The sequence below is a fragment of the Leopardus geoffroyi genome, chromosome B3 (genome assembly GCF_018350155.1).
Source record: "Leopardus geoffroyi isolate Oge1 chromosome B3, O.geoffroyi_Oge1_pat1.0, whole genome shotgun sequence".
Lineage (NCBI taxonomy): Eukaryota > Metazoa > Chordata > Mammalia > Carnivora > Felidae > Leopardus > Leopardus geoffroyi.
In genome coordinates this window covers 61,307,906-61,335,330 of record NC_059337.1, presented here as the reverse complement: position 1 = coordinate 61,335,330, position 27,425 = coordinate 61,307,906, and the positions used below count along the sequence as shown (strand labels likewise).

The following is a 27,425-nucleotide window of genomic DNA, read 5'->3' as shown; positions in this document are numbered from 1 at the left end:
GAATCTAGAAATGATGTTTCTAAAGCAGTTTCCTTTGTTTATCTTCATGCTCAATACCAAGAAATGGAAAAGAGAGAAGAATCAAATGTGTTATCGCAAAAGTCTTATAAAATGGTCAAGAATATATAATGGTTTCCTAGTAAGTCACCACCACCACCACCACTTCTGGACGCCACCAAACAACAGATTATTATGAAACCACACTGTACAGTTTGTTTATAAGGCATTTCACACGTGTTTTATCTCTTCAGCCTCACTGTGGTTGGAGCAGGTGTTTTAGCCCTGCTTAGGACAAGGTAAGCAGCTTGCATGAGACCGCATTAGCACAAGATGATGACTACTTCTAACATTTTGATATATTTCCATCCAGTCAGTTTTCTGTGAATGTAATTTTTTATTTATAAAATTGGGATCAAAATGTTTAAATACTTTTGCATCTAGATTTTTCACCATTAGTTTTGCCTTGTGCCATCAGAAATTACTTAAAAACAGGGCACCTGAGTGGCTCAGTTGGCTAAGCGTCCGACTTTGCCTCAGGTCATGATCTCGTGGTTTGTGGGTTTGAGCCCCGCGTCGAGCTCTGTGCTGACAGCTCAGAGCCTGGAGCCTGCTTCAGAGTCTGTGTCTCCCCGTCTTTCGGCCCCTCCCATGCTCATGTTCTGTTTCTCTGTGTCTCTCAATAATAAATAAACGTTAAAAAATTAAAACAAAAAGAAATTACTTGAAAACAATTTTTTAATGGCTACATACTATTCTCAGATGAATTTCCTGTATCCTTACTCTTGGGCATTGATATAGCTTCCCATTTCTTGCTATTATAAATCATGCTGAGATAAGTATCACAAACATCTCACGTCGTTCAAATTTTTAATCTTTTTGAGTTACTGAAAAACTAAGCCAGGCCAAGCCTCGTTTCCATTTTAAAACTCTATGTCTTCCTTAAGTGTAAAACCTAACTTTTATTTTCATTTTTGTTTTTCCCTTAGTTAAATCATGGACATCTTACGGCCAGGGCTGCTTGTTCGGATGACATCATCTTTGAAACTGCTGTGCCTACGAAGGAATCTACATTAGCCTGTGGGATCAAGAAACTGGAATTTGCTGGATAAAGCTGTTACACAGTTCTATTTTTCCAGCTATGAATGCTATTTAAACCACGCAGGGCTGAGATGTGCTTAAGGCACACTGCTGTCTAACATGTGCCTGTACCCGGAGCTACTCAGGTCTGCCTTCTATGCTATTCTGGAAGGAGGGCAGGAGAAAGAGAAGGAAAGAAAGGGAAGGAGATGAAAGGGAGTGGAGGTTCACTGGAATAAAAAGCAACATGCTTCTCCATTTTTTATAGTCCTGTTAATTTTTCCAGTCATTTATTTGCTCACACATGAAGATCTATTAAGTGTCTTCTATGTTCGGTGTTGTAATTTATGAATGTGATGACAGACTTTGTTTAGGTTGATCTGGGAGCACTGGAAAACTACATGAGGAGGCTATAGAACACAGCACTTCCCAAAGTTACTTAACCATAGAACCCTTTTTGAACACCTATTAACAATCTCCCATAATTGCCTTTCATAGAACACAGGGTTAAAGGTAAAAGGAAAAAGCTCAACATCTGTTCTAGTTTTTTCTTTTCAAGTGAAATTCTTTTCAAATTAGTAAAAGAAAGATAATTTCTTAATGTGATTAATTTGTAAAATATTAAACCAATAACTAACATCATATCTTAGGGTGAAATAACAAAAGCACTATCATCACAATTAGAAGCTTGATATGGATGTGGCTTCCTAGTACAATAAAAGATGAAACAGAAGAGGAAAAAAAGTAATCATGAATATAATCGATACAGCTGTCTATCTAGAAAACCCAAGAGAATCTACTGAAAATGTCAGAATAACTGCAATCAAATGAACAGACACAAAACAAAAATGTGTAAAAATCAGTAGCTATCTTGCATACTTGCAGCACCCATCTAGAAAATATAAAGGAAAAAAATCTGATTCATTAAGAGTGAAGGAATATAAAACACCTAAGAACGCATTAATAAGAGTATACAGAACCTATATGAGTAAATCAAACACCTTTCTGAGAGGTATAAAAGGTCTGAGTAAAAGCCATGCTGAGTTCCTGCTTGGGAAGAGCAAATACCAGGATAAATGCAGTTCCAATACAAATGGATCCCAATGGGATTTTCTGGGAAGAATCTAATAAAGTAGTTTTAAAGTTCTTCTGAAAGAATAACAGGAAATGATGATTGACAGTATTTAGAAAATAGAGAGAAATGAGATCAGAAGGTTCTGTGTTACCATTTAATTAAAGAATGTTTTAAAATGACAATCCTTAAGACAATATGGTCTGGGCATAAGAATCTACCAACAGAACAACACAACAGGAGAGAAAGGTTCCAAGAGATCCCAATATAACTCATTGTGTTTCCAAGTGGATTAAAGAGTTAACTATTGGAAAGATTTTTTTTAATTTAAGGATTCTGTAATATTTAAGGATTTTCCAGGGACATCAAAGACATCATCAAAGAGGAAAAAAGTGTTTGAGTTGACCACAAATATTAAATATATCTCCATGTCAAAAATGATCATAAAAAATTAAAAAGGCAAAGCTCAAACTGGAAAAACATAATTATGACAAAAGACTAAGAACCATTATTGAGCAAAACATTTAAATATCTACAAGATAAAGTGTAGTTGGGGCACCTGGGTGGCTCAGTTGGTTGGGTGTCCAACTTTGGCTCAGGTCATGATCTTGCGGTTTGTGAGTTGGAACCCGGCATCAGGCTCTGTGTGGACAGCTCAGAGCTTGGAGCCTGCTTCAGATTCTGCACCTCCCTCTCTCTCTGCCCCTTCTCTCTCTCTCTCCAAAATAAATAAACATTAAAAAAAATTAAAAAAAGATAAAGTCTAGCACTCCAAAGGAAAATTGGACAAAGTTCACAAATAACTCTCAAAGAAACAGAGATGATGGCTACACATTTTAGAAGTTCAACTTCACAGTAAAAAAAAAAAAAAAGGCAAATTAAGAAAAATTTTTTCCTATCACGTTTATTTGTTTTTAATAATAATGCATAGTTTTACTGACAGTTTGGTGAAATAATAATCTTCATATTAGACTCTGTGGTGGGAGTCTAATTTGGAATAACTTTTCTGAAAAAGGAACATATGTATATAGACATAGTCAGAATAAAACATGCAATGTTCTATTTCATGTGCAACCTTGGATGGCAAGTAACTTGTTCTGCGAGTGTTCTGCAAGATGAGCAAAGATTTCTAATAATTTTAACTTGATAAACGAGCGATGTCTTGCAACACAAGTAGTATGTGATGCCGAATATCACATGATCACAACTGAACCAATGGTTCTTGAAATTAGCTTTGCTTTATAAGTGCTTTGGATTACGAGCATGTTTCTGGAAGGAGTTATGCTCGCAAACCAAGGTTTTAGTGTAAAACATGTATTATTTATATGTTATATATATGCATATGTGTATGTATGTATGTGTGTATATATATATATGTATATGTATATATATATATAGAATCAGGAATATATATAAACCTGAAAAATATTTATACCTTTTGATGTAGTAATTCATACTCAGCAGAATAGGCTTTTTTCTAACAGGAAAAAAAAAAAAAAACGAGATACACAAAGATTTACAAGCCAAGAATGTCCACTGCAATATTATAGATAATAGCAGAAAATTAGAAACAATGTTCCAAGCTGTATGATAGACTAGGGTGCAGTCATGAAAGCTATTTCTGAAGATTACTTAAGAAAAAGTTTATCATATCATATTAAGCGAAAAGGGCTGTTTAGTAAATTGCATTTTTTGCATAATTACCAGTTTTGTAAGCATGACTTCCATGTCTTCACCTAGGTCATTTGTTAAAAATGTGAACAGATGGAGCTTGGACCACTTGCCATAGAAGGGCCATCAAAGTGAGACTCTCTTCTGGGTTGAGACTGATGTACTTCTCAAGCTTAAATGGTTCAACTATCATGATTCCATTAGTTGAACCTTTGTCTTTCAGTGGTTCCCAAATATTTCCTGCAGGAAACTACCTAAGAATTACTCTGAGAGGTGGTTTATAAAAACCAAAAGCAAACCAAAACAAAAATAGGTTTTTGACCCTCTCCCACAGAGATTCCAATTCAGGGGGTCTGGATTAAGGCCCTAGAATCTGTTTTTGGTCTCCCAGTGATTCTGTCCAGCAGCCAGATCCAGGAACTGTAGCATTCTAGTTCATACTTTTCCAAGGTTTTGAAAAATACTGAATGTCTTCTAGAAGTAAGCTTCTAAATGTGAGTTAAGGAAGAGAATTTCATAATTAAAAAACAAAAACAAAAACAAAATACATTTCCCCTTACACTTCTCCTAATCCTGTGGCATGGCTGCCATTTGTCAGGTAGATGATGTAACAAGTGAACAAGAGGTTAACCTGCAGTGTCTGCCAGATGTGATTACTGCCACCGATACCACATTCACCCTGTCCTGGCACCCCCACTCCCCTGCTCTGAGTCCTGCCCCTTCTTAGGTTTCTGAAATACCAGCTACTCCCTTTCTATAGGCCCCTTCCATCTACTTATAATAGGCTTTCACTGGAATGCCCCAGACCAGGGCACGGCTCCTCCCCTCCAGTACCCAGTTGCTGAGAGTTTTCTATATTTGACACTTTGCCTCCCACTCATTCCTCAACCCACCGCCACCTGGCTTCCATCACCACCACTTACTGGCATGGCTCTTGCCAAGGTCACCCTGGCTCCTGATGGCTAATCCACTAGATCCATTTCAACCCTTTTCCCAAAAGCATCTGACCCTGTTGACCATGCCCCCTCTTTCTGTGGCGTTTGTGAGGGCTGCCTGACGTCTCATCTGTTGAGCAAATGCTTTTCTTTTTTGTAGCAGCACCCTAAGGAGCCACCTTTCCCCCCCTCTTAGTCCACATGGTTTGGGGGCTGACCACCCCACTGCAGGCATGGGTATTTCATTCCCCTGGCTTGAGGAATTGGTTCATGGATGGATACCAGGGCTAATCAATGAGACTCAAACCTAAGACTGTTGCAGAAACCGTTGGGAAAAAGGTTCCTTTTTTCCCCTTGGGGTTGCTGAGCTGGCAGAATGTGAGTCTGGATTTGGAGATGGCCAAATGCCCACCCCAAACTGCCATGAGAAGGAAGCCAACATGAAGAAGGCAGCAGAGCTGAGAGACAGAGACCAGATGGTGCCACTCAGAGTCCTAGGCCAGGCCTGAAACCAGCACACCCGGGTCTCATCGGTTTCATGAGACAACATACCTTTTTACTTAAGCCCTTTTCAGTTGAGCTTCTGTTAATCACAAGGAAAAGAGCCCTACAATGGCTCCAAATTCCCATCTTTCTCTGGCAGTGACTCCACCTCTCTGGTGCCTTGTCCCCGTGTCTCCACAGTAACTCTTCCTTTTACTCCCAGATCCATATGTCCAACCCCTCGTGGACTCTACACCTGGGTGTCCACTTCAATATGGGTTTAAATGTAAACTCAAATTATGCCCCCACTCATCCTCTCCCTGTGTCCACATCTCAGTGAATAATAGCTCCACTGCCCACCCAATTATCCAAGAAACCTGGGCCTCATCGTTGACACTTCTTGCCCTCATTTCCTGGTCTCGTTTGGGCAGCTAATTCTGGCTCATTCCTCAGGGCTCAGCTTTTAGGCTGTGTCATCAGGGAGGCCTTTTCCAACCTCCAAGCCTGAATGAAGGGTCCTTCCTATGCCCCCATCCCAGCCTGCACTTCTAGTGTCATAGCTCTTGTCACTCAGAGCCCTAATAGCTTGTGGATTCTTATCCATATTCCCCATGAAACTAAGTTCTGGGATAGCCAGGCCCTTCCTGGAAACCAATATTATTTGAATAAATGGACACTAGGATATACACGTATGATCTTATATATTATAGATAGTCCATTCTTCTGTAAAAATCAAATATGTCGGCATTTCAGAAAGATCCACAAAGGGCATGGTGTTTGGCAGAGAAGACTATCGCTTCCAGGGGCCCCAGTGCCTAGCTGACAGTAAAACCGCTAAACTGGGCTCACGGTGTTTCCTTAACAGGATTTTCTTGGTAAAACTAGGCTGACTCCTAGGGAGTGCCTTCACTTCTCTTTGCCTTAATAACTGAGTCTAGAGCTTATCAAAGGGATGAAGTAGAGCTTTGTTCTTTAATAGAATCTATGCTCCCCTTTTTCTGAAAATGGGGCCATTTTTCTGCTTCAAGTTTTCTGATACTCCTCATATTCTTCATAACTTCTTAAAAAGTACCAAATACAGTTCTTTGAGCACAACTACATGTTCTTGCTAAATGGCCCTGCCATCTGTTCCCCGACCTGGGTATTTACTGGGCCGTGCCTGTGCAGCCCCTGGAGGGTTCCTCGTCCTCTGGGCTTGAATCCCCTCAAACACCACAGGGCTCCCTTTCCCGTCTCTGGATCATTTGTTTTTGAGAGAAAAGGAGAAAAAAGACTAACAGCTGACGAGTTCTGCTTTCTGTGAAAGTTATAGCAAGAGTCCCAAGAAGTGGGTCTATCACTTCCTGATTCTTTTTCTTGTTCTAATCCTACCAAAAAAGGCCTTTTATTGCCCAAGGCATTTTTGCCTTCCCGGCCACCAGCTTCTTAATGCTTCAAACTGTCCATAAACTTTGTTTCCACACTTGCATATGCAACTCATGCCCTCTTTCCCCTCTAGGAACACTATATTTAAGTGATATTTAAAGTTTTAAAACACAATTACTTTATCAAACATTTTATAGGAAAATATTATAATTTGATTTTACTAACTTGAGTGTTGAGAAGAATGAACATGTTTATACACTGACAAGAATATACAGGGGAAAAAACATATTGTGGGGATTGTGTGATAGCTATTTGTACTCTCAATTCCTTCATGTCTACTCCTCAGTTCCTTTCCTTCATGTGTTTTTTTTTTTTTTTTTTTTTAAGTTTATTTCTTTATCTTGGCGAGAAGAGTGGGGGGAGGAGCAGGGAGGGAGAGAGAATCCAAAGCAGGTTCCATGCTGTCAGCACAGAGCCCAGCTTGGGCCACAAACCGCGAGATTATGACCTGAGCCAAAACCAAGGGTCGACACTTAACCAACAGAGCTACCCAGGCGTCCCAGTTCAGGTGTTCTTTTAGCTTATTCCCACTTTTTTTGGCTTGCCTTCTTTCTGGCAACCATTTTTATTTTAAATTATTGTATACAGATGCAGAAATTACCTGACTGGAACTAACTGCAGAATTATGGAAATTAAAGAAATCACAGGATGCTGAACTGTTGGAAGACTGAATTGTTTGCTACTTTTAATGGAGATATAATTTATATACTACCATAAAGCTTACCCTTTCAAAGGGTACAATTCTGTGGCTTTTAGTATCTTCACAAAGTTGTGCACCTAGTACCACTATCTAATTTCAGAACATTTTCATCACCCCAAGAAGAAACCCTGTTCCCATTAGCCATCACTCTCTATGCCTTTTGCAAAGTGGATATCCAATTGTCCACCATCAATCATTTGTTGAAAAGAATGTTCTTTCTCCCATTGAATTGTCTTGGAACCCTTGGAAAAACAAAGTTACCAGACATACGGGTTTATTTCTGGACTTTTGATTCTATTCGGTCATTCTATGTCTATCCATATGCTACTATCATACTGTCTTGTTTACTGTAGCTTTGTAGCAAGCTTTTTTTTTTTTTTAATTTTTTTTTCAACGTTTATTTAGTTTTGGGACAGAGAGAGACAGAGCATGAATGGGGGTGGGGCAGAGAGAGAGGGAGACACAGAATCGGAAACAGGCTCCAGGCTCTGAGCCATCAGCCCAGAGCCTGACGCGGGGCTCAAACTCACGGACCGCGAGATCGTGACCTGGCTGAAGTCGGACGCTTAACCGACTGCGCCACCCAGGCGCCCCTGTAGCAAGCTTTTAAATGAGAAAGTATGAGAACTCCAATTTTGTTCTCTTTCAAGACTGTCTTGTCTATTCTGGATCTCTCATGTTTCCAAATGAATCTTGGAATCAGCTTGTCAATTTCTGTAAAGAAGGCAGTTGGGATTTTGGTAGGGAATGCACAGAGTCATAGATCACTTTGAGCAGTACTGCTCTTCTAAAAATATTAAGTCTTCCAATCCATGCACATGGATGTCTTTCCTGTGTTTTGTTGTTGTTGTTTTAGGTTTTCTTTAATTTTTTTCAACAAAGTTTTGTAGTTTCCAGTGCATAAGTTTTACACTACTTTTGTTAAATTTATTTCTAAATATTTTATTCTTTTAGATATTATAAATGGAATTATTTTCTTAATTTCAGATTGTTCATTGCTAGTTCATAGAAATATAACTGATGCTGTATATTGATCTTATATCCTAACACTTTGCTGAATTTCCTTATTTTAAAAGTTTTTTTTTTTTTAGGATTTCCTTAATCCTTAAGATTTTTTATACATATGATCATATCCTCTGTGGAAAGAGATGGTTTTACTTCTTTCCAATCTACATTCCTTCTATTTCTTTCTCTTGTCTAATTTGCTTTGGGCTCTACCCTTTTAAAGCATATACAGTTTCTTGAGTGACTTCCCTCTTTTTTCCTCATTAGAATAAATTTTTCTGGGAGGGACAGGATATAGGAGGAAGAGACAAAATGGAGCTCTTTGAAACCAAAATATGCAACCATGGCTTGATTTCCAGTGAGCCTCACATCTTCTCAGTGGAAATGTCTTCCTTCACATCAGCTGGGCCCAGGAATTTTCTAGGGGAACCTGTGAAATCTGTTTTCCTCAGATTTTGGATGCAAGTCTGACTGAGCCCAATATCCACCCTTCCTTGGCTGTTATGTAGTCTAAGACAACATGGCCACTTTCCCCCATGCCAGTCTCTTCTCCTTTTTTGGCCAACTCTTTCTTGCTGGTTAGAGGCAGAGTGAGCACCCGTGGTTTCTCTCATAGCATTCTCTGTCTTCTGAGAAATAAAATTGTCAATAGGACAATAGGTTTATCAGCTGCTCTGCTTCTATCCAAGGAGACTTTGACAAATAGCTCCATTACATCTGAAGTCTCCTTCTGGGCCAGTTTTGTGACCCATGTTAGGAGGGTCTACCAACTCTCCCTCCATACACATCCAAAAATAAGTGTAGTTTTTAGCACTCAGGCTCTTCATCCACCCCATCTAGAAGACGTTTTTATTAGAACAAGGCACACATTTAGTTTCCTCACTCCAGACGAAGTTCTGGCTCACCACGTTTTAGAGGAGCTCTTACTTCTTCCCAGTCATGGGACAAAAGGAAGGAAGAGTACAGTTTTAGTAAAGGTATGCAATGCACACCAAAAGCCTTGCTGAATGGCTTTAGAATGAGAGAAGTTTCCTTCCTATCAGTGCAGGCTGTGTGTTACCAGTGACCTCTTGGGATATACACGAAGCCAAGTGGATGAGAATCTTTTACTATGTGGATAAGTGCATCCCACAGCCAAGTATGAACTTCTAGTGTTCAATGGCTAGTAGCAAACAATCCAGCCACTGACCAGTTTCAGAGAAAAGACAGCCATGGATGCAAGCAGGATCCAGGATCGTCAGCACCCTGGGCCATCCCCTCTGCTTCCCAGTGCCAGGGAAGGCTCTAGAGAGGAGCTGCCCTTTCATTTGGGGATTTCCTCCCAGGAGTTAAATCTCTTCCTCCTAGCTCCACTATGAAACCAAACTCAGGTCTCTGGTGCCTCACCAAGCTTCCCGTCCACCTTGATTTCCTTCTAACCTCACAGGTCCAGTTTATGCCTACTGCCTAAGGACAAAGTCACTTAGGTAAAGGAAGGTCTCCAAAGCAAGTGACTTCTTGGTAAGGTGACTCCTCCTTCACCCTGAGGTTGCACATGGCTCCAGTGCCTGAGAAGTGGTCCATTTGGATGATGTTGCCAGGAGTCAAATCTCAAAATCCTTCTTAAAACTATGCTTAGCTATTCCACAAAGCTCCCGTCAAATGATGAAAAAGAAGAGTGAGGCTATAAGAGCAGAGAGATGGCCACATCACATCCAGGTGGGTACAGCACCAACAGGGCTCCCTGATCACACACAGCACAATAAAGCCTCATGGCAGAGACAGACAGGAGGAGCTGCCCAGGGTGCTGTGCATATGTCACTGCTAATGTCTGCAATTATTGTAATTACAATGCTAGCTCCTTATCTTTGACCTGTATATTTCAAAAGGCCCACCTCCCACTCTTGTCAGTCACAATACTTCATTTTCCCATATACTTAAAAACTGGTTATATTACTAAGACCTTAAAGGTATTGTTTGTCATCTTTCAGGGTACCAGTGAGTATAACAATTCTATGGTTTGAGTGTCTGGGGTGATATACTGAATACTATTTTCACTTTATTAATAAGCACCAAATAAATCAACTTAAAAATTATTTCCCTCAGTCTTCCTTTACATTCACTTTACTATCTAGAACGATATTTCCATAGAGTATATTTGCTTTGCTCATTTCATTCATAGTGTATCTGTAGGTCTGGATTGAGCATATTTCCTGTAGTGACAAGTACTCTATTTGTAGGAACTATTTAGGTCACTGGAGTGGAGAAAAAGAGGCCGCTATTTAATAGAAATGGCATATATCCAAATATAGATGCAGTTTTCTGAACATCTATTGAACATCAATAATGATGAGATTGTTACAGTTTCCCAAACCCTAGACCCAAACCTTAAATGATTAGTCACTTTGTTTTAACTGACACAGGGTTTAACCCAGGAAAACAAGTTTCCTAACCAAAGAAAGTAAGTCTTAAAAGTATCTTACTTCTGCTTTAGAAGTAACACAGTCTCTTCAAAAGGCAAGTTGTTTCAATGTAAATTATTTCCCAACAAAAATCGCTTCGGAGAAAGCTATATGATTTGAACCCTAGCGCATGCACAGTAACTGTTTTGTTTTGTTTTGTTTTTTTTTTTTTTAATTTTTTTTTCAACGTTTATTTATTTTTGGGACAGAGAGAGACAGAGCATGAACGGGGGAGGGGCAGAGAGAGAGGGAGACACAGAATCGGAAACAGGCTCCAGGCTCCGAGCCATCAGCCCAGAGCCCCACGCGGGGCTCGAACTCACGGACCGCGAGATCGTGACCTGGCTGAAGTCGGACGCTTAACCGACTGCGCCACCCAGGCGCCCCATGTTTTTAGAGACAGAGCAAGCATGACAAATATTTTCAGTTGTCAAGGGAGGAAGGAATGACCCACCTAAGGAATGGAAACTAACGAATAGTAATATGACACTCCCCCTTGGTTCCACTGGGCGCTAGCTGGGGCTGCTACACACAGCTAACTTCCTTTGGTCGGATAAAGGCGAGGCTGTGCAAGAGCTGAATGAAAGCGGCCTCTCTACCCACTGGCCCCAACAATGTGTTGGGGGATGGCAAGCAAGGACCTCAAAAGAAAGGGGCACTGGAAATACACTCTACTGTTGCCATTCATTCATTCGTCATGCGCTGGGGGCTTAATTCTCCAACTATGACTCAAGAGCCCATTCTGATACCCCACACCTCTGTCCCCATTTCTAGCCCTAGGCCTCACTCGCTCATCAAGAAGATGCTTATTATAGCTTCGCTCTTCTCCCTCCCTTCCCCGGGTCCCCAGGCCACAGTGACAGGATAAAGCCAGCCAGAGGAGTGCCTTAACAAGAGCAAGGAAAGAAGGCTCAGAGTACACAGTGAAGGGGTTCCAGGGACCTTCCTGCCAGCGTGGGGTAGAGCCAGCCCCTTCTGGGGCGGCCGCGCCCCGGGGCGAGGCTGCGGGCACCTGGGCACCGCGCTAGGGGCGGGAACCTGAGGTCACGCCGTAGCTGGAGGGAGAAACAGCAGCGAGGGGATTCCGCACAGGGGAAGTGGGCGCTGCAGGATGTCCGAGGGCGGCGGGACGCTGGTAACAACACGCGCACACGTGCTGAGGACCGCTAGCACCTAGGTGGTGGGAGCAGGGGTCCCGGCGGCATTGAGGAGCCGGCGGGGCGGGTTACCTGATGAAGGTGGTCTTGCCCGTGCTGTACTGGCCCACCAGCAGGATCATGGGCTTGTTATCGAAGTCGGCGTCCTCCAGCGCTGGCGAGTGGAACTCGTGGAAGCGGTACGCCTCCTCCAGCGGCAGCACCTTGCGCAGGTAGAGCGAGCGCAGGCCCCCAGTCACCGTCTGCACTGCGTCCGCGCCGCCCGCGCGCTCGCGCCCGCCAGCCTGCCGCCCCATCCAGCTGAACATCCTGATGCAGCCGGTCCGCCCGTCGCCGGTTCGCTCCCCTCGCCCACCCTCTCACACCCCGCGCTCAGTCCCCGCTCAGGGTTCGACCCTCCCCGGCTGGCACTGAGCTGCTCCGGCCCCTCTCGCCGCCGCCCGAGCTGGCCCCGCCTCGCGCAGTCGCAGCCAATCGCTGGTCTCTGCGTCACGACAGCTCGTTTACTATTCAGAAGGCTCTCTCTAGTCCTTCCTCATTGGGCCGCTGCCAGCGCGTCTCAGCCAATGGAGAGGAGGTTCTTAATGAATTATTGATGACGGAGTCCGTCGGCGGACTGGCGGGGAGAGGGTGTCTCCACAGCCCCGGGGCTCAGACTGGTCTCGGAAGCGCCCCCTTAGGTCGCCGGGGCCCCACCTCTGGCCAGGTGGCGTCGGCTTCCGGGCAAATCTGAGCTGGCAAAAATGAGCCTCCGGAGGCTGCTGAGTCTCCTAGGAAGTTTACTCTTCCCAGGCTTATGATACTGGGGACAAAAGTTCGGAAAGTTGACAGACAGGTTCTTTCTACTCTCTGGAAGGTTATTATTTACATATTTTGTTAGTGAAGAGATCTTGACTCAAGGACATACTGACAATATTTGACTAAGGGGAAGAAGACTCCAATCTGCTTGGGTAGATGTTTCTCCTACTTCACACTGCCTCCGCTAAGTTCTGGATGAATTGAAGGCCTCTTGCCCTTAGTTTTCTTTATTTGATTTTCTGTAACATTAAAGATTTAATCATCATCCTCATTATTACCACCTAATTACCACATGTTGACATGTAAAAGAGTTACTGTTACCTCTTAGTTGTCTCTGTTTCCAGATTAAAAGGACGTATCAACATCGAGACTGGGAGAAGCAATCAGCCATCACTTTTGGCGTTCTAGGCAACAGCTTGAGAATATTTCTCAGTTGTTTTAGAGCATTTCTCAAATGTCACCCACGGAGCCACCTGCATATAAGAATAACCTGGGATACTTGTTAAAATGCAGATTTCAGGTCATCACCCCCAGACCCACTGAGTTAAAATACTGAGGAGGGATGGAGCTCAACAAGTGCTCCCAGGTGATTCTGACATACCCTAAATTTGGGGGAGTATGATGCACAATAGTACTTCTCTAACTTGATAGAAATGCAGATGCTGACTCCGGGGTATGGGGCATGGGTTGAGACCCCAGACTGCGTTTCTAATAAGCTCCCAGGTGTTTCCAATGCTGCTTGTCCATGGGCTATACTTTGAATGCGAGTGCTGTGGTGAAGAGAGAACAGGACTTGGCATCAAAAGACCTGGGTCTGAATCCTGATTACATATATTAATGGCTATGTGGCTTTAAATGCAACGAGCTACCTCTCTGCCTCAGTTTCCTTGTTTGTAAAAGTGGGAAATCCTTTGGAGTTGCTGTGTGGATTAAATATTTAGAGGAAGCTGTATGTAACTAGGGAAGTGAAAAGAAAGCCAAAGGAAAATGAACTTAGATATTGTCTCATGTCAAAATAAAACAAAGATTGAAATGTGAAAATAAAGGAAAACCATAGAACTACTAGAAGAAGGTATTTGTGAAGATTTATAAAATTTTGAAAGGGAAAGCTTTTCTGATCAAAACCAAACACAGAAATTATGAAGATAAAGGTTGACAGGTTTGTCAACAAACAAGTAAAAGCTTTAGTGTATTAAAAAACAAACAAACAAACCCATATAAACATACTCTTTACCATATGCTCCAGAAATTGCACCCCTTCGTATTTATCCAAATAAGTTGAAAACATATGTCTGCACAAAAATTGCACATGGATGTTTATAACCCTTTATTCACAATTGCTAAAACTTAGAAGCAACCAAAATGTCCTGTACTAGGTATACTTCACTATGGTACAACCAGATGATGGAATATTATTCAGTGCTAAAAAGAAACACTCTATCAAGCCATGGAAAGACATGGAGAAACCTTAAATCCACATTACTAAGCAAAAGAAGACAATCTGAAAAGGCTACATGCTGTATGATTGTAACTATGTGACATTCTGGAAAAGGCAAAAATATGAGGACAGTAAAAAGATCTGTGATTGCCAGGGGTTCAGAAAGAGGGAAGGGTGAATAGGAAGAACAAGAAGATTTATAGGGTAGTGAAATAATTCTGTACAATAATGTAAATGTGGTCAGATATCATTATACATTTGTCCAAACCCATTGAACATATAACACCAAAAGTGAACCCTAAAGTAAACTATGGATTTTGAGCGATAACGATGTGTCAGTGTAGACTAGGTTCATTGATTATAATGAACTGTGGTGTGGGATATTGGTAGTGGGAGGCTATGTACTGAGGAGGCAGGAGGTGCATGGAAACTCTCTGTACTTTATGGTCAATTTTGCTATGATTCTAAGACTGCTCTAAAAACTTCTATTAAAAATAGTATATATAAAAAATAAATTCATAAACAAAGGTAAAAGGCAAAAGACAAATTGGGAAAAATATTGCCAGGCATATATAAGAAATATATTTAATGAAGGATATTAGACCTTTAAAAAGCTACCATAAAATTATTAAGAAAGAAATGAATACTCCATTATAAAATGAGCAGAGGACATTGACAACTAACAAAACAAACATTAAATAATGCTAACCTCCATTAATGATCAAAGAAACATAAATTAAAAATAAATAGGTAACATTAAGAATGGTAGACTTTTGGGGCACCTGGGTGGTTTGGTGGTTAAGGGTCAGACTCTTGATTTTGGCTCAGGTCATGGTCTCATGATTCGTGAGATCGAGCCCTGAGTCAGGCTCCACAGTGACAGCACAGAATCTGCTTGGGATTCTGTCTCTCTGCCCCTCCCCTGCTTGCACTCTCTCTCTCTCTCTCAAAATAAATAAAGTTAAAAAAGAAAAAGAATGGCAGACTTTTATTTTTTTAAGACAATCCCTAATGTTGCCAAGAGTGTAGAAAAAGGTACCATCTCAGACATTGCTGGATATGGTGCAAACTGGCACTTTTCTGGAGTCCATACTTATCAAAAATCTTGAAAATGCACATTCAAGTCTTCTGCAACATCATACTTAATGGTGAAATAACTGAATGTTTTCTCTCTAAGATTAGGAACAAAGTAAAGATGTCTACTCTTATCACTCTGATTTAATGTTACACTAGAGGTTCTAACCAGTATCCAGAAAAGCAAAGCGTATTCCAGGTTAAATAAGAAGAGGTAAAATTGTCTTTATTTGCAGAAGATATGACTATTTATGTAGAGAATTCTATGGAACCTACAAAAAAAAAAAAAAGCTACTAGGACTAATAAGTGGGTTTAGGAAGGGTACTGGATAGAAGATACATATACAAAAATCAGCTATGTTTTTGTATAATGGGAGTGAATTGGACAGTGAAATAAAAAAAATCAATGTCATTTGTAATAGATTCAAAAATATTAAATACTTAGAGATAAATCAGATAAAAACTGTACAAGGTGTATACACTAAGAACCACAAAGCATTTCTGAGAGAAATAAAAAAAGGCCTAAATAAATAGAGATATATATCATATATCATGCTTATGGATCAGAAGATTCAATATTGTTAAAATGTCAATTTTCTCCAAACTAATATATATAGATGTAGTGCAATCCCAGCAGGCTTTTATTTTTGTAACAATCGACAGGCTGATTCTAAAATTTATGTGTAAATGCAAAAGACCTAAAGTAGCCAAAATAACTTTGAAAAAATTAACAAAGTTGGAGGACTTACGCTACTTAATTTCAAGACTTATAAAGCTATGTAAATTAAGACAGGTGGTATTGGTAAAATGATAACGAATAGAGTTCATAAATAGACCCACACATATATAGTCATTTGATTTTTGACAAAGCACAAAAGCAATTCAATGGATAAAGGAAAGTCTTGTAATGCATAATGCTAGAACAATTGGATATCCCATGCAAAACTATAAACTTTGATCCATGCCTTGCACTATATATAAAAATTAACCCCAAATGACTATAGACATAAAGGTAAAACTTAAAATTATGAAACTTCTAGAAGAAAACATAGTAGAAAATCTTTATGACATTATGCAGGGAAAGGTTTCTTTGGTGATACCAAAAGCATGATCCATAAAAGAAAAAAATTAATAAACTGGACTTCATCAAAATTAAATACTTCTGACCTTTGAAGGATACTGTTACCAGAATAAAAAGACAAGGCAAAGAGTAGGAAAATATATTTTCAAGTCACATCTATAGTAAAGGGCTTGTACCTGGAATATAAAAAGACCTTCTTAATTCAACAGTAAGAAAACAATTCAATTTAATGGAAAAAATATTTGAACAGGTACTTCACCAAAGAAGATGTATGGGCAAATAAGCACATAAAAAGATGTTAAACATCACTAGTCATTAGGAAAATGCAAATTAAAACTACAACAAGATACTACTACCTACCTATTAGAATGCCCAAATTAGAAGACTGATCGTATCAATTGTTGGTGACAACGTGGAGCAACTAGAACCGTCATACGCTGATAACGAAGTGTAAAATTATACAACTCCTTTGGAAAACAGTTTGACAATTTTAAAAAGGTGTTTTTAAGTTTATTTATTTTTGAGAGAGAGAGAGCGAGCACACATGCATGCACAAGCTGGAAGGTGCAGAGAGAGAGGGAGACACAGAATCTGAGCTGTCAGCACAGAGCCCCACGCAGGGCTCAAACTCACAAGCTGTGAGATCATGACCTGAGCTGAAGTCGGATGCTTAACTGATTGAGCCACCTAGGCACCCCAGTTTGGTGATTTCTTAAAAAGTAAAGCGTATACCTATCACATGACCCAGCAGCAGAGGAGCATAGGGAAGAATTACAAAGGGCATAAGAAAAGTTTTGAGGGTGAAGGATTTGTTCATTACCTTGATTGTGGTGATGATTGACAGTTGTATACACCTGGCCACATTAATCAAATTGTGTTCTTTAAATATGTATGATTTATTGTATATCAATTATACCTTTATTAGTTGTTAGAAATGCTCATACTTCTAGACTCAGGAATTTTATCCTCAGGAAATAATCAATGTAAAGCTTTATCTAAAGAATGCTTATCAGCATAACACTTGTAAGAGTGAAAAGCTATAATTAGATGTTCCCCCATGGAGGATTAATTAGATAGGTAATGGATTCCTATGCAGCCTCTGAAAGCTGTGTCAAATAAAAAGAATATTAATAACCTGGGAAAATACTCAGAATATATATATATATATATATATATATATATATATATATATATATTTTTTTTTTTTTTTTTTTTTCAACGTTTATTTATTTTTGGGACAGAGGGAGACAGAGCATGAACGGGGGAGGGGCAGAGAGAGAGGGAGACACAGAATCGGAAACAGGCTCCAGGCTCTGAGCCATCAGCCCAGAGCCCGACGCGGGGCTCGAACTCAAGGACCGCGAGATCGTGACCTGGCTGAAGTCGGACGCTTAACCGACTGCGCCACCCAGGCGCCCCACAGAATATATTTTTAAGTGTAAACAAGGCAGATTACAGAAGTGAATACATTCAATTACTATGGAAAACAATATGGCGATCCCTTGAAAAATTAAAAATAGAACTATATGATCCAATAATCCTACTTCTAGGTATATATCTGTATATATCCAAACAATTTAAAAGCAGGATCTCCAAGAGATACTTGCACATCCATGTTCATAGAGGCAGTATTCACAATAGCCAGGAGGTGGATGCAACCTGTTTCCATTGATGGATGAATGGATAAACAAAATGTGCTATATATATAATGAAATATTATTTAGTCCCCAAAAGGAAGGAAATCCTGTCACATGCCACAATCTAGATGAACTTTGAGGACATGATCCTAGGTGAAATAAGCTAGTTACAAAAAGACCAATAGTATATGATTCCACTTATCTGATGTATCTAAAATAGGCAAATTCACAGAAACAGAAAGTAGAATGGTGGTTACCAGGGGCTGGAGGGAGGAGGAAATGTGGACTTGTTCCTTGGTATAGAGCTGCAGTGTTGCAAAACGAAAAAATTCAGGCGGTCACAACAATGTGGTCATAGTTAACACTATTGGACTGTGCACTTAAAAATGGTTAAGGTGGCAAATTTTACATTATGTATATTTTACCAACAATTAAAAAAATGAATCTATAGCAGTTTTGTACTATTATAAAAAAAATTAAGGCATCTAAGGAAAATTTGGGAAGGATAAACCCCAAAATAATAATGATCTCTGGGTTTTGGAATGATAAATGATCTGAGTTTTCTTCTTGATACACTTCAGCATTTTTATTTTCAGATTTTACACAAGAATCATGTTCTTGTTTTATTTATTTATTTTTAAATGTTTATTTATTTATTTTTAAAGGAGAGAAAGAGGGGGCAGAGAAAAAGGGGAGACAGAATCCCAAGCAGGCTCCATGCTGTCAGCGCAGAGCCCGATGTGGGGCTAGAACTCACGAACCACGAGATCACGATCTGAGCCGAGGTCAAGAGTCAGACACTTAACTGACTGAGCCACCCAGGCATCCCTCATGTTCTTGTTTTATAATCAGCAATAAATTTGAAGGAAGAAAAAATTATTGCCTTTAATCTTTAAAAACAATAAAAGTTCTGAAAGAGCCTGGCCCAGAGGACACACCATAATGTCTTACTCTTCTTTCTTCTCTGTCTTCATAAAGCTGCAGCCCTGGTTTTTGTGTTCTTGATCTGTCCTCGGTGGTGTGGGAGAGAGACTGGTGCTTCCCAGAATAGTCATTTTGCGTCCATTTGCAAGTTGTGATCCTCTTTCTAGTTATTATATATATATATTATATATATATAATATATATATTTTATATATATATTATGTATATATTTATATATATATTTTTTAATTTTTTTAACGTTTATTCATTATTGAAAGATAGAGAGAGACAGAGTATGAGCAGGGGAGGGGCAGAGAGAGGGGGAGACACAGAATCCAAAGCAGGCTCCAGGCTCTGAGCTGTCAGCACTGAGCCCAATGAGATCATGACCTGAGATCATGACCTGAGCCGAAGTCAGACGCCCAACCGACTGAGCCACCCAGGAGCCCCTTTATATATTTTTAAGTTTGTTTATTTTGAGAGAGAGAGAGCAGATATGAAGGTGGAGGAGGGGCAGAGAGAGAGGGAGAGAGACAATCCTACTACCAGGCTTGATCTCAAGGGCTGTGATATGACCAGAGCTGAAACCAAGAGTCGGATGCTTAACTGACTGAGCCACCCATGTGCCCCTGGTTTTCTTTCTTCAGACTAAAACAATCCCAATTTCAGTCAACTTTTCAAATGAATCCAATTGTGGTTTTTTTCAGGTTAAATCTTATTTCAGGTAGTTTTACAGAGAGTGACATTAGTTACCTGGATTTTTGTTGTATTAAATAATTCTTGGGTGCCTGGGTGACTCAGTTGGATAAGCATCTGACTTTGGCTCAGGTCATGATTCTGTGTCTCCCTCTCTCTCCCTCTGCCCCTCTCCTGTTCATACTGTCTCTCTCTCTCTCTCTGTCTCAAAAATAAATACACATTAAAAAATTAAATAATTCTTAAAATAAATATTTTGGTAAGACTCAACAACTCTCTTTGCTATATGGAAACTTTATTTCTTTATTTTTATTTAAAAAATTTTAAGGTTTATTTATTTATTTATTAAAAAAAAATTTTTTTTTAACGTTTATTTTTTTTTTTTTGAGACAGAGAGAGACAGAGCATGAACGGGGGAGGGGCAGAGAGAGAGGGAGACACAGAATCGGAAGCAGGCTCCAGGCTCTGAGCCATCAGCCCAGAGCCCGACGCGGGGCTCGAACTCACGGAGTGTGAGATCGTGACCTGAGCTGAAGTCGGGCGCTTAACCGACTGAGCCACCCAGGCGCCCCTTAAGGTTTATTTTTGAGAGAGAGAGATAGCATGAGCAGGAGAGGGGCACAGAGAGAAGGGGGGACAGAGGTACTGAAGCAGGCTCTGTGCTGACAGCAGTGAGCCTATGTGGGACTTGAACCCACAAACTGTGAGATCATGAGCTAAGCCAAAGTCGTACACTTAACCGACTGAGCCACCCAGGGGCCCCATTATATTGAAATTTTAACTGTAATTCTTGTGGAAGCTTTTTTTTTTCCCTTCGTCTTGTTTTTGGTAATTTGATGTTCACGAGGTTTGCTCCAGATTGTGTTCAGTGATTGGCTCTAAATGCCTACCAAGTCCAGTGTCTTATTCTGATACTTTAAATTCCAGAGTGGTTCAAGGCCTGAGAGACACATGCTGAAGAGATTAGAGGAGGTACTGTGGCCTGGGAAGATTCCCCTTCATTCCCAGACACATCTCTCCTTTCTCTGTGGCCACTTAGCCAGGTCACTGCTGCCACTTGGAGATATAGCTTATAGGACATGCAGGTAGAGATGTCCAGTAGGTACTTGCAGTAAGACTGCCAGCTGCCTCTAAATTGTCCTTCTGTTCAGAAACAGAACTCTCATTTTCAGCTGGACCCATTGCTGCCCAGGTAAGAACAAAATTTTCCAGTCTATCTGCAATTCAGTATGATCATAAGACCAAGTTCTGCGGGCTGCTATGTTACCTGAAGGATGTGTGGGACTTGCAAGAAGTCTCCTTTAGAAAGAAAAGTGTTCAATCTTGCTCTCCCCTTCTCTCTTGTAGCCTGGGATATAGTTATGATGGCTGGAGCTGCAGAGCTCATCTTGGACTATGAGACCAAGGACTATGTACGGGATGGTAAATCAGAGCTAGAAGGAGCAGAATCCGGGATGAATCATGGAAGCGCCGTGCCAGCCGTGGACTGCCTCCCTTGGGCTTCTTTCATAGGCATGTGTTTAAGCCACTATTTGTCAGGTCTCTCCTAGTCAGAGATGAAAGTAGGTCCTAACTAACACTGAATTTGTTACTGGAAATGGAGTCTGCAGTAATAGAACCCAAAATGTGACATTCATTTAGTGGAAGAGAGGGAAAGTCAACATTAAGGGTTCAATTATTGCAGGCTGGGATTTCAAATATAGCCACATATATTTTTTGACATGCCTCCTATCAAGAGATGGGATGGATCTTTGTCCCCTCCCCTTAAATCTAGGCTGGCTTGTGAAAGCTTCTGCCAATAGAGTTACTGTGGAAGTGAGGGTATGGGATTTCTGACACCAGGTCACAATATGCCATGCACCTGCCACTGTGTGACATCACTCTTGGAGCCCTGAGCTGCCATTTAAGAAGGCTGATTATCTTGAAACCACCATACTAGGGAGGTCACATGAAGGTGCACTACAGTCAATCAAATGGAAGCTGTCCTTCATCCCTCTCCGCCCTCCCCCCTCAGGCATCAGACCTGTGAATGAAGGTACTGTCTCAGAGGCGGATCCTTCAGCTCTAGCTATTCCAGATTCCAGCCATCTGAGTCCTCCCCAGGCAGTCCAAGTCATTTGTGCTGAGGCCCCACACATGTATAAGCGTTGTCCTTGCTGTGCCCTTTCTGAATTCCTGACCCACAGTATCTGTGGGTGTCATAAAATGGTGGTTATTTTAGGCCATGATATTATGGGTTTTTGTTTGCTTTGTTTTTGTTTGTTTGCTAAGCAACAGATAATTGGAACAACTGGTAATTCTCATTATCTTGTTAAGATAAAAGTTTAACTTTCTGTCACAGGAAAGAAATTCAGAGCTAGGCAGACCAGGGCTAGTTTGGTGTGTTCATTGTGGATGGCTGGAGCTCCAGCAGCCGTATTGGACCGGAAGGCAAGCTTGAGGATGGCAGACGAGCTGAAAGGAGCCTGGGTCTCCAATAAGAAAGAGAGGAATAAATTTCTTCTATCTTCTTTAAGTCACTCTAACTTTTGATCTTTTGATTATATAATAAAAAGTAGGGGCACCTGGGTGGTTCAGTGGGTTAAGCATCTGACCCTTGATTTTATTTATTTTTATTTTTTATTTTTTAAAAATTTTTTTAACGTTTTATTTATTTTTGAGACAGGGAGAGACAGAGACAGAGCATGAACAGGGGAGGGTCAGAGAGAGGGAGACACAGAATCTGAAACAGGCTCCAGGCTCCGAGCTGTCAGCACAGAGCCCAACGTGGGGCTCGAACTCACGGACCGCGAGATCATGACCTGAGCCGAAGTCGGCCGCTTAACCGACTGAGCCACCCAGGCGCCCCTGACCCTTGATTTTAGCTCAGGTCACGATCTCACAGTTCCTGAGATGGGGCCCTGTGTCAGGCTCTGTGATGACAGCGTGGAGCCCACATGGGATTCTCTCTCTCTCTCTCTCTCTCTCTGCCCCTCCCCTGCTCATACACACACTTTTTCTCAAAATAAATAAATAATTAAAAAAAAAGTAATGCTAACTGGTATGGAATTTGAATATATGAATCAAGAACTTAGGAAACTGGTTTGGCTAGAGCTAAAGGTTTGAGAATTTTCAAGATGGAAGTGGTAATTGAAGTCCTGGGTGTCGAGGCGTTTGCCTAAGGAGAGTATGGAGCGAACAGAGAGGAGAGCTGAGGAGAGCACCCGAGGGGATACCAGCAGTTAATGGAGAGCAGGGGAGGTGAGACCAGAGGAAGGGCTGAAACGTGGGAAGAAATCCAAGATGGATGGGTGTCCAGCAAATCTGGCCCCTTCCCTCTAGGGGGAGCCTGGCTGGCAACCCTTAATGCGTGCCCCGTGTGTACGCAGCTAATATGGAACTTTCCCTCTGTTTTGCAAGGTGCTGTTTTTATGAAGCCCTCCTACGTGGGACCAGAAGGAAGCTCCTTGAGGTGTGGGGTCAATTGTTAATCGTTTTCATTGTCCCAGGGCCTACAACAGTGACCGGGCATGTAGCGAGAGGGTGATAAATATTTGCAGGCAGGTCTGAATGGAACGGTTGTTGGCAAGGAAGCCGTGGGAAGGGAGGGTTTCAGGAAGGAGGAGTGGTCTGCGGTGGCAAATATTGAGAACAATCAAGTAAGATAAGGCCTGTAAAGGGCCAGTGCCATTTGGCTCAGTGTATCTGGTAATTAGGGCATTGGCGACCTTGGGGAGAAGTGTTTTTGTGGGGAAATAGGGACAGAAAACATCCGCCGTGGGACAGGTTGAGCTGCATGGCAGTATGGCATCCTGGCCGGTCTCCTGGGAAGGTAAAGGGGAGACAAGCAGGGACGGACACTGGGGGAGAGAGGACTTTAATTTTTTTCTATTTAAGTGTATGACGGACAGAGAGCAGGGGGTCTGAGGAGGGAGCCTCCCTGGCCTCCCCACCACTGTACCCTTGCCTCTGTCAGGGTCTATAACACTTTGTCCTTATCCCTTGTGTGGTCCTGGCTCCTCTCCTGCTCTGTGACGTTGCCGGCATTGTTTCAGAAGTGAAGTCACTATTTAATTTCTCAAATTCATATAAAAATCTTGTCACGTCCCCCCCCCCCCCACCCCATCCTGCCCTGCCCCAATTCAAATCTAAGTTCCTGGAAAGCAGAGGCTGTTTAGTGACCGCTGTGCTCCGTAGGTGCTCAGCTGGGGCCGGCTGCCTGTCCTTCTGCTCACTCAGTGCTTCCTGAAACCATCTGAACCTCAAAGGGCACCAGGCAGCGAGAGCCGGTGTCCCATTGGTTGCCGACATGGCTTCTAAAAACAGAAGAAACGGTGGCCTTCTCACGGCAGGCTGGCCTTGGTGTGTGAGAAGCCCAGGCGGGGACAAGGGCAGGAGTTAGGCATGTTTTGCAGCACCAGATAATGAATGAAGGTGAGTCAACGGCGTTTACTCACATGGCCATTTTATTCTGTGCTCAAATAATACAATGGTTTTATAAGCCTCACACTTTGATGAATCTAAGGCAGGGCTGCCTTCATCTTATAACACACAGGTCTTGTGGCCTGACCTACTCTGCTAATTTAAGGAGAGCCCGTTTGCTGCAGATGTTAAGAAAAGATGTCAAAGTGGAGGCTGTTGGCTGTTCTGGTGGAGGAGACAGGTGGCGTCCGGGTCGGCATTATCTGGGTGGGGACCGGTTTTGCAGGTCTGGAAGCCTTGTTTACCAGTGGTTCAGGTGAGCTGATTAATTCCTGCTTTCCCAGCTTATAGGAGAGTATGGCGCGAGTCCACGCCGCTCAAATTTAATATGTGTAGCCATTATGGGGATGAGGGTCTGGGGGAAGGACAGCAAAGAGGAGGTGAGAATCTCCTTAAAATGCAGACTCTGATTCAGCAGAGCTGGGGTGGGGCCTGAGGTTCTGCATTTCTAACCAGTGGCCCACCAAGGATGTATTTTGGAAGTTGCTTTTTCTAAACTTTCATTACTTATCGTCACCCATCTCCTAACAACCAGAGGACTGCCTATGGGAGCATAGAGGCCAAGAAAGAGGGCCCTATGTTCCATGTTTGCTGGGACCACGTGCCTTTCTGGGCACACCTTCCATCGGCCTGGACATCTCAATGGCTCAGGTTATACAGTTCTTTAGTCAAGTTCCCAGCCTGATGGGAGACCTGGATACTTTGACTGGGCTTCTGTGTCCTGGGCCTTTCCCCAGTGATTTATCTGCAAACCATCTACAAGGACGGGCTTCTTCCTCAGGGATAACCTAGTCCTTTAAAGGTTGATCCTTCCTAGTTTCATTCTTTTGGGGGTGACTCTCCAAGAGGTAGGACGTGCTGGCCATTGTGTTTACATGATAAATAAGAGGAATCCCATTTAGAAATAAATAATCCCATCTGGAAACCAGAGAGGAAGGTGATAAGAGAATTCAGCAGTGCTCCTGGAGCAGGTTGGTCAGCGAGTGCCAGCCTGATGCCTGAATCCATTTACCTACTCAAACGTCCCTCAGCTGCATCCCAGATCCTTGTTCCGTGAACCTGAGCTGTAGACTGGGGCTTTGCCTGGCATTTCATTGGAGCTGGGGGCCCAGATGGGGCTGCGTGGTTGGGATCTCAGGAATCACCAGTCCTGGGGCTCTGATTGGCTGCAGGGGGGCTGCTGAAACCCATCAGTCACCTGTTTGGCTTTGTTGTTGAAGAGACCAGGATATCTAGCACTCTGTCTAGATCTTCTAGCATCACGGCATCTATTAATACCCTGATTCATAAAAATGAAAACCACAAAATATCATAGCCTATAAAAATCACAAGAACATAATTGCCTTAAATTTAAAAAGTTGTTTTTCCAGAGAACACAGAGTGTTCCTCAGGTCCTCTTGTGCACTCCTGGAGGCCCTCCGTGCCAGGAGGCAGAGAGCAGTAGAGTCGAGAGGGCTTTGAGCTCCACTGTGCAGGCCGAGTTTCTTAGGAACTAGCCTCTTCTTCAGGCCACTTTGGACATGTGTGGGAGCCTGTGGCTATTGGGCCCTTTTCCCTGCAGGGAAAGGTTTAAAAAAATGCCTTGGGTATAAAATCCCAACACATGTCTGTGTTATCTTCCTTTGTCTCCTTCTCTCTCTCTCTCTCAACTTTTAAAAATGTTTATTTCTTTGATAGAAAGCCAGGGCCAGCCTGCCTGCACCCCTCACCAGAGAGCAGAGCTGGTGTGTGGGCCAGTCAGCCCTGATGGGCTCCGTGCCTCTGACCATGGGAGCAGACACAGGATCGGTGAGGCTCCCTAGGACTTAGGAGGGACACTGGCTCTTCAGGCGTTTCTTCTTCTCCACCGCCAGTCTCAAGGCCTGAAAGAGCTTGTCTTTGTTATTCAGGATGTTGTACTCAGAGAGCTTCACCAGCTTGTCAAAGGCAGCCTCTGTGTATGTCAGCTCCTTGGTAGCATACGGAGTTTTGGGGCCATAAATGTCAACGTGGCCCTGCTCCAGCTCCTCGGGGCTCCTCTCCACACCTGGAGGTGGCAGAAGCACTTGCTATACATGGAAGGTTGTAATGACTTGTTTCTGCATCTCTCCCTATGGCCTGTCTCAGCCCACACGGGCGCACACACCTGCATGAAAACGTGCACACACATGCACACACACGCACACGCACACCTCCAAGCTCCTCAGGGGCAGAGATGTGACTTGCACATCTTAAGGCCGCCCAGGCATGACACAGTGCCAGGCACACAGTTGGATGTCAATAAATGCTGAATGACTGAAAGAGTAGAAGATGGCATTGCTGGCTCATGGAGGGGTGGGGGGCCTTTCTTTCTTCCTAAAGCCACAGTTGACTCAGATTAGAGCTAAGCCAGGCTTTCCTGTTAGTAAAGTCAAAAGACTGCACAAGTCTAAAGATAGGAGCTCCTGGCCCAAGGCTAGCAGGTGGTGGGAGCCAATTTCAGAGGTGGCTTACCTGGGGCCTTGTACTTCTGGAAGGTGTCATTGATGAGTGGGAAGAAAATCACGACGGGAGCATCAGGTTCTTGGGAGTTCTCCATCAGGTAGCACTCCTTGAGATTTTCGTCCCCCTCTTGCACTTCGTATTTGGGGAAGGGGATATTCTGCACAGAGCAGTACTCACAGGTTTGTTTCATGGGCTGGAATATCACAAGAGGACATGTTTGAGTATTAGGAATGGTGGGGGTGGGTAAGAAACATGAACTTCTTAGATCCAGCTTCCTGATTTCCCCTGCTAACTACTCAGGTCTCCAACTACTCTGCCTGTTTGTGCTATTTTTAGAACAAAGAGCCTAAGGCAGTAGGTTGGTCTGTGTCCAAGTGAAAGCTCCTTCTGAAGGTGGATGGAGCCCTTTCAATGATGCTTCACCCAAACACAACCTGGGTAGATGGGGGTGGCAGCCTGAGGGTGACTGGAGCCACACCAGGCATAGCCATGTCTGGTCAGGCTCCTGTGCGATGTGCATGGCCCTGGGAACTGGCAAAGGGCCGACTCTGAAAAAGCATCTTTATAAAAATGATGTCACAGAAAGAGCAAGTGGGCTGAGAGTATCAGAATCCCCTGTTCTTTTTTTTTTTTAAATTTTTTTTTTCAACGTTTATTTATTTTTGGGACAGAGAGAGACAGAGCATGAACGGGGGAGGGGCAGAGAGAGAGGGAGACACAGAATCGGAAACAGGCTCCAGGCTCTGAGCCATCAGCCCAGAGCCTGACGCGGGGCTCGAACTCAAGGACCGCGAGATCGTGACCTGGCTGAAGTCGGACGCTTAACCGACTGCACCACCCAGGCGCCCCTGGAATCCCCTGTTCTTAATATAATTACATGGAGGGTC

The 27,425-nt window shown here is 42.5% G+C and overlaps 2 protein-coding genes and 1 long non-coding RNA gene across 6 annotated transcripts in view; 1 reads left to right on the top strand and 2 right to left on the bottom strand.

The window, feature by feature from the left end:
- Nucleotides 1-12,447, bottom strand: part of EHD4 (EH domain containing 4) — an 87,107-nt gene extending 74,660 nt beyond the window's left edge. Inside the window, exon 1 of the mRNA XM_045448105.1 lies at nt 12,039-12,447. Coding sequence (XP_045304061.1) covers nt 12,039-12,274 — 236 coding nt within the window. The 5' untranslated portion in view covers nt 12,275-12,447. The remainder of the gene's footprint in view (nt 1-12,038) is intronic.
- Nucleotides 12,448-20,427: 7,980 nt separating this feature from the next.
- PLA2G4E (phospholipase A2 group IVE) overlaps nt 20,428-27,425 on the bottom strand; it is a 60,677-nt gene continuing 53,679 nt past the window's right edge. For 3 of the 4 annotated variants that reach the window (XM_045448076.1, XM_045448077.1, XM_045448079.1), the window contains 2 exons: nt 26,548-26,731; nt 24,042-26,101 (listed from right to left, as the gene is read on the bottom strand). In XM_045448076.1, the coding sequence (XP_045304032.1) occupies nt 25,881-26,101; nt 26,548-26,731 (405 nt within the window). In that variant the 3' untranslated portion in view covers nt 24,042-25,880. Of the gene's footprint in view, nt 21,161-24,041; nt 26,102-26,547; nt 26,732-27,425 lie in introns of those variants that run through there. The other variant, XM_045448078.1, reaches the window with a different exon arrangement.
- The window catches only part of LOC123581933, a 29,715-nt gene continuing 24,867 nt past the window's right edge, over nt 22,578-27,425 (top strand). Inside the window, exons 1-2 of the long non-coding RNA XR_006704092.1 lie at nt 22,578-23,425; nt 23,791-24,027. This is a non-coding gene — a long non-coding RNA (uncharacterized LOC123581933). The remainder of the gene's footprint in view (nt 23,426-23,790; nt 24,028-27,425) is intronic.